Below are 7,500 nucleotides of genomic sequence, written 5' to 3'. Positions count from 1 at the left end.
GCGCACTGTTATGTGAAAGATTCCCAAACTCTGCTGTTCTCCAGAAAACATCTTCAGATATTTGTCTTGAGTATAAAGATGATATTGAGATGAGGTACAGTACCTGTGACGGCACGAGCAGCGGCGGGTACGACAGCTTCAGATGATGGTACATCCAGAACGAGATGACGAGAATAATGACAGCCATGGCGGGAATCAGAGAGTACAACAACGTGGGAAACAAGTCCGGCTTCGGGGGGACGGGGTTAGACGTGGCTGGAGAGAGAGAGTAATTCACAAAAAATTACTCAAAAATTTGGCTCAATAAGATTTTTCTTTTTTTTTTTTTTTTTGAAAGAAATGAATACTTTCATTGAGCAAGGACTCATTAAACTGATCAAAAGTGACAGTAAATTCATTTATAATGTTACAAAAGATTTCTATTTCAAATAAATGTTGTTCTATTGAATTTTCTATTCATCCGTGAATCCTGAAAAATAAAATGTATCACGGTTTCCACAAAAATATTGTGCAGCACAACTGTTTTCAACATTGATAATAATCAGAAATGTGTCTTGAGCAGCAAATCAGCATATTAGAATGATTTCTGAAGATCATGTGACTCTGAAGACTGGAGTAATGATGCTGAAAATACAGCTGCGCATCACAGAAATAAATTACAGTTTAACAGATATTCACATATTAAACATCTATTTTAAATTGTAATAATATTTCAAAATTTTACTGCTTTTTTTCTGTATTTTTTGGTTTGATTTCAGAGAAATTAAAAGAAACGTGCGACTTTGCCATCACAATTTTTGTGCATCTTAAAGTGACAAGCAGTGATTATTTATATTAGAAATCAAACGACTTTAGGTTCAAATTTACATGAATATATAAGTGAAAGTGTATATTTTAGATTCTCTATCCGGTCTTTTTTTAACACTCTGGAAGTGTCACAATCGTGAGACACGTTTCACTGCTGCTAGTCTTTGAAATCAGTCTTGAAGTGTGCACACTGTCCAGATATCTTCATTATGGCGAACACTGTGTCCTGCTCTTCTGAACTGATGCTTTGTTCCTGCTGAGCAGCCGCTTTTTTGCCCAGAGAAGCGTGCTTATCTTATTTTAGCTCCAGTCCCAGCAGCCTCACACTGAATATCTGAGTGTGTGTTTGTGTCTGAGCGGTGTGAAGTGTGTGTTACTCACTCTGAATCATCTCTGGACTGTAGTGAAACTTCTCGTTGCACATGTTTCCCTCGCAGCAGCAGAAGAAGACGTCGGGATTCTCCTTACGCTCCACACACTCGCTGCTGCACACACACACAGATAACATGTGTCATCCTCGGTTCACTACAAAACAGAGTCATCCGAGCATGCATCTGCTCGTACCTGTCGTAGCAGTTAACATCATCCAGCCAGCAGCCCTGCTTCACCATCTCGATGGCTCCGGAGTGGTTCTTCCAGGTGGAGAAACAGTGTTGTCGCTTGTCTTTCTCTCCGTAGCATGATTCGATTCCGCTCTGGTTCGTCCCGTCCTTCTCCCAGCTCACATTATAAAACGCACACTCCTGCGTCTCCGAGCGCCCGAGAATCGCACCTGAAGCACACAGAATAAAGCAATAAGCCCCAAGCAGCCGTGGTTTACAGTGAATTTATGAGTGAACAGTGAACCTCCTTAGCTGTTATAAAATCACTGTAAACCACAGCTTCACGGGACTTATTGCTTTTATAAAACGGTTATTCCATATACGTAGCTTCACAAAATAAAACAGAGCAAATAAAGTGTAATGATATTAATAAAAACAGTATTCTTCCGCCAAACAATGTAGTTCCTCAGAAATAGTTGTGGTTCCAACAAAGTAGTTGCCGAGCAACACACAGAAGTAAACAAAGGTGTATGTTTGTAGAGTAATTTACAACAGCTTCGAACGCGGCTCAGCCAATCAGAATCAAGGACCGGAACGATACGTTTTATAAAGAGACTTCAGACGTTGTCTATTTGTCTGTTTAATCAACATAACAGAGGCTCATTGCATATCAGATCTTAAAAGTACAGTACACTGTAAAAAAAATGATCGTTCATAGTTGTACATAAAACAGGTTATTGGAGTACATTTTCAAGAAAATACTATTTAAAAGTTTCACATTTAATTCAGTGTCACTTGTCATTTCTGTGTAATTATTTGTAACATTTACTAGTGATTTCTGAGGGATCACTAGTATTTATTTTACAGTGTTTCAACTCATGCATTAAACCATGAGTAACATTATTAGTGAACCTTTACACTAAAAAATGATACTAAATAGCACTAAAAGTGCTTCTTTGGCTCGTAACCATAGGGGAACCACTTTAAGGGCTACATAGCACATACATCTTTAAAGATGGTGCTATATAGCACCTTAACCACCCCAAAGAACCGCTGAAGAACCAGTTTTGTGTGTGTGTGTACGTATATAAATATATCAAAAACACAAAAAAGTGAAGATTATGATTCATTTTTAGCATATTTAGAGCTTGTAGAATTCAAACATTTCAGATACTATCTAATGAATCATGCTTTTTTCAGTGCAGAGCTGAACATGTTGAATAGAGTTTCTCATGTTTGATTTCAGTAGTTGGCTGTTGCTAAACAACTAACACACCATACTCTAATAAGCATAAAAACACACAAGACACAGACAGTGGGTCAAATTTTTGAGTTTTTTATTGCGTTTGTTACAGTGCAATGCTGCCTAAATCGAGGTGTCTTAAAAGGCAGCATAATCATGAATGTCTTATATTTTGTATTTTGAAGATCTTCTGCAATGACATTATAAGTTTGTGAGGAACAGACTGAATTTTAAGATATTACTCACTGATAAGACATTCTAAAATTTGGGTGAATTATTGCTTTAAGAGCTAATAAAATCTTTAATGAAAACATTACAGCTCAAAAGCCTGCTCACCAAGGCTTCAATTGTTCGATCAAAAATACAGTAATAACAGTAACATTGTGAAACATGATTACAATTTCAAATAGCTGTTTTCTATGTGAAATAATTATGAGCTTTCAGAGTAATAGTCGACTTACTTTCATAAATCACAGGATTAAAAGGCCGACAGAAACTGATCTCTCACACATTGTTATCGAGCTTGTTCAGTTTTCAGCCAGTGGAAATATTTCTGCACCTAAATGTCACTTTCGTTCTTCTGGAGTCACGTGTGAGTTTCTGAATGGTGTGTTTGTGCCTGAGGAACCTTCTGATGCCTTCTCATTAAGAGTCCTATATCTTCTCTTAATCACCTCAATTAAGATAAAATCATCAGTCTGACATATTCCTCTGAAGTCAATGCAAAACTTTTATCAATCCCTTTAATGTTTTCTTTTTGAAATCTGAACATGAACATTAAATCATCTGCATTACCACACAAGAACAGTGCCTTATAGCTGTCTCTGCAAATTAAACTGGGAGTATTTAAATAATACACACACACACACACACACACACACACACACACTATTACCAGCAGAGGGCAATGACGCTCAACCACTCAGTAATTACACATTTTGTGTGGTCTACAATAAATCATTACAGTGCAAAGATTATTACACTAAGGCAGACCTGCTGCAATAAAATATCCAGAAACTCCTGCCTTAATTAGATAAACTTTAGATGAATTAGACAAAATAGACAATGCTTCAAGGAAATAAACAATGAGCTTTCTGACAGTTCACTTAAAAAACATTTTCATTTAGAATCTTGTATTCTCTTTCTCTCTGCAAATGATCCTGAATCAAGACTCATTTAACAAGATCTGTTTTTCTTGAAATAAAGTTCCAGTTTGATCACTTTCCGTATTTAATAAAAATCTGAACTTTTATTGACATGAATGTCATTTCCAGCACAGAAGCACAGAGCACTTCCTCATAAAAGAGCTTTTTTTGTAAATAAAGGGAAGTCAATATATGTGTGTGTTGTTGGCAGCACACACACACACACACACACACACACACACACACACACACACACACGTGCCGTATACTCTGGCAAGACCTTTTTTTACCACATAATCTGCTCAAATTTACCCACAATGCAGTTCTTCAGCCAACAGCAATCAATCAAACACAGTCAGCAGCAGAAACACGCAACAGAAACTACAGACGCAGGTGGAAACACACCTGAACCTGATGAGATACACTATATTTACAAGTATAACATAAAAATTTTAAATTTAAATAAAATTGTGAATATTTTATGGAAATATTGCCCGAATTGAATAACTAAAAATATAATATAAAAAACAAATGTGAAATTAAAATATAAAAAATAAAATTGTATATATATATATATATAAAGGAAAGGAAAGGAAAGGAAAGGAAAGGACTAATTTTTAAAAAGATACATTTCTACATAAAATGTTTTTTATATACAAAATGCTAATATTTTTACAAATTAAACTAAAATTAAAATATAAAAACAAATAAATTTTAAAAAGATACAACATTTCTTTAAAGAAACAAATTATGAAATAAATAAATAATAATAATTGTTTTTTCGTTTGGCTTGCATTCTAAAACTGGATATTATTAGTATTAGTGCACTACATTTGTACTTTGAATGTCATTTGTCTACACTAGTGTCAGCCACTGTGCGCTGATACCAGCGGCTCCTTTAGTCAGGAATAAGGAGGGAGAAGCACAATGAAGCGCTCGTACTCTCAGTAATGAGCTAATGAAGCCGGACACTAGGCCTGCTGGGACAGACGTGTAAATCAGGAGGAGGCACTCACATTTACAAGAACTACTGCAGAAACCTCGCAGAGAGCCAAATCCAATACACAAAATCAATGCGCTGCCTCAGACGCTGAGCGTACTGTACAATCAGCACTAAAACCCACTCGGATTCACAACCCCGGGAATAACTGAGGATACAAATGAGAGCAAAACAGCAGAAAGCAACACTTCATCATCTACAGAGAGCAGATCTAATGAGGCGCCTCCACAATCAAACAAACTAAAGTCATGCAAAACTGTATTGTAAGTGTGTTATGCTGAGATAAACATGTCAGCTGAACTAATATATACACCCTAAAATTTTAAATAAATTAAATTAAGCAATATAATCGAAGCAAGAGTCCTGTTGGTCCAAATATCAGCACAAGACCACAGGTTCACATTTAAATTGGGCTTTTTACTTTTTTATAAATACCTTTTCTATAAGAGGTGTAGCAACCTTAAAGTTTTTTTTTTTTAATTTGACTTAAGTGGGAACAGGGCCATAGTTATTATCAGAAACAACCCTGATTAGAGATTATAATTTTGGTTATAATCATCCTTTAAGAGCTTTGTTTTGCTTGGTCGTAAAATTTACGTTAAAAAAGGCCAAACTGAAACATCTATCTAATATCTACATAACATTGGTAACATTATATAATAAACATTAATAAGCAAATGCACAAATATCTAGCTAATCAGCTATGTGTGACTTGGCATGTCATGTCTCCTAATTAATATTTGTTTAAATGTTTAAATGTAAATGTAAGTCAGCGCTAGTATTTCTATCACAATCTCACAAACACCCTACTCAACCCCGTTTGGTGAACGCTATCCTAACTTTTAGCAGACGCTTTTATCCACAGCGACTTACAAATGAGGAACTTCCAAGAAATGTGTCATACAAGTCAGTAATAGCTCACAATGCCAAGTTAAAAGCATAAACTAGATTAGCTCAGAAAACAGGAAACTTTCCAAGACACGCAGTGCATATAAAGTCTGAACTTTGCATGTATTCATTAAAAAAAAAAAATAATAATAATAATAATAATATTATATATATATATATATATATATAAACATAAAAATGACAAACACAAAAATACTGAAAAATAAAAATGGAAAATATAAAAAACCTGATTCAAAATATTAATAAAAACTGTAATAGTATATCAATAACACTAAAATAACAAAAATAACACTGTTAAGGTTTCTTGATTTATGAGTAAAATAAGATCTGTGATTACTTGAAAACAAAACTCATATTTTAAATTACAAATGATTATACCTTAAATATGAATTTTGAAATGACTGTCTGCTTTAAAAAATGAGAGCTGCTAACAAGGACTATAACTACTAAGATGTGAGTTTACAAACTTCACAAATCAGACAACTGTTGTTGTGCTTGAGTAGAAACTTTCATTTTTAAAGCACACAATCGTTTCATATCTCACAAATGAGATATCGTTGTGTGCAGCTTATGCTGTAGAACAAAAAGTGATGTTAATCACAGACCTTATTTTACTCTTTGAAAAATAGAAATCTGCAATTCTACAGACCCAGAGGAAATTCCTGGAGGGAAGCCGTGCTGAATTAGTCTTCTGGGTTTGCTGACAAATTGACGTCATGACTGAACAGCTCTATTGTAAGGGTCAGGATGGAAAAAATGACCATGAGAAATGAATGTACGGCTCTTTTCACCTTCACTGATGTTATAAGTGAACTTAGAATGTGACACTTTTAAGACTTCTGGTTTACTGCCCACATATTTACATTCACAAATCAGCACGACTCTCGATCAGCATCATATTTTACTCTTTGCTGTGGGTTTCAGTCCATTCAAACACTTCACAGTTTCTCTCCACACACACACACACACACACACATGTGGCTCAACTTCAGTTTTGCGAAGCTACGGGAATACTTTTTGTGCGCAAAGAAAACAAAAATGACAATTTATTCAACAATTCTTCTCCCCGTTTTACTGTCTTCCGCCATTTTTGGAGAGTACCACGACGCATACCCTGGACGTAAACAACGCTGATTACATTGATTACGTTCTTCAATAATATCTTAATTTGTGTTCCGAACATGAACGTCATGAGGGTGAGTAATTAAAGACAGAATTTTCATTTTTGGGTGAACTATCATCACTGTGTCTGTCACGTGACTCTGTTGTCCTTTCGGGCTTGAACTGATTGTAAAACTAACAACATTATTAACTGTCTTGATATTTACTTTGAAAGCTGACGCTCGCGATTATGGTAAGGGGCGTCATAATGCAAAATAATAATATGTGAATAATGTTTTTAATGAGAAAACAAACAAAAAGTTTATTATTTAAAAAAGAAAGAAAGAAAGAAAGATAGAAAGAAAACACAATTCAGTCACAATTAAAAAAATTCCTGGTTCTTAACTAGGCTTAATGTTTTACAATTTTAAGACTAGGCTAAAAAAATTGTATATCTCTTAATTGTGTTCTTTTCTTTCTTTTTTTTGGCCAAAGTAAAGGAGCAGGACATGTGGGATTCCTGCATCATCTTGTTGGAGAATGACTTTGATCAGCGGTGACCTGCTCTTAGAGCCGGTGCGTGAGGTTTGCTGGAGCAGGGATCTGCTCGCGGCTGTAACCTTGGCTTAAGTCTGCGTGAGCCCTACAGGCTTATGTTAAAGAGGATGAGGACTGCTGTAGACCTTTGGCCTACTTCAGGACTGGTTGAGCGAGGAGAGAGAGAGAGAGAGAGAGAGAGAGAGAGAGAGAGAG

General features: G+C 35.4%; 1 protein-coding gene across 2 annotated transcripts in view; it reads right to left on the bottom strand.

Moving 5' to 3' along the window:
* The window catches only part of LOC107666699 (activin receptor type-2A-like), a 25,009-nt gene that overhangs the window by 12,964 nt on the left and 4,545 nt on the right, over positions 1-7,500 (bottom strand). For both annotated transcript variants that reach the window (XM_016458121.1, XM_016458122.1), the window contains exons 2-4: positions 1,372-1,579; positions 1,189-1,292; positions 104-255 (exon numbers count right to left, since the gene is read on the bottom strand). In XM_016458121.1, coding sequence (XP_016313607.1) covers positions 104-255; positions 1,189-1,292; positions 1,372-1,579 — 464 coding nt within the window. The remainder of the gene's footprint in view (positions 1-103; positions 256-1,188; positions 1,293-1,371; positions 1,580-7,500) is intronic.

The sequence above is a fragment of the Sinocyclocheilus anshuiensis genome, unplaced genomic scaffold, assembly GCF_001515605.1.
Source record: "Sinocyclocheilus anshuiensis isolate Anshui unplaced genomic scaffold, SAMN03320099.WGS_v1.1 scaffold91, whole genome shotgun sequence".
NCBI lineage: Eukaryota > Metazoa > Chordata > Actinopteri > Cypriniformes > Cyprinidae > Sinocyclocheilus > Sinocyclocheilus anshuiensis.
Note: the sequence above shows the minus strand (reverse complement) of the source record. Positions and strands in the feature narration are given on the sequence as shown.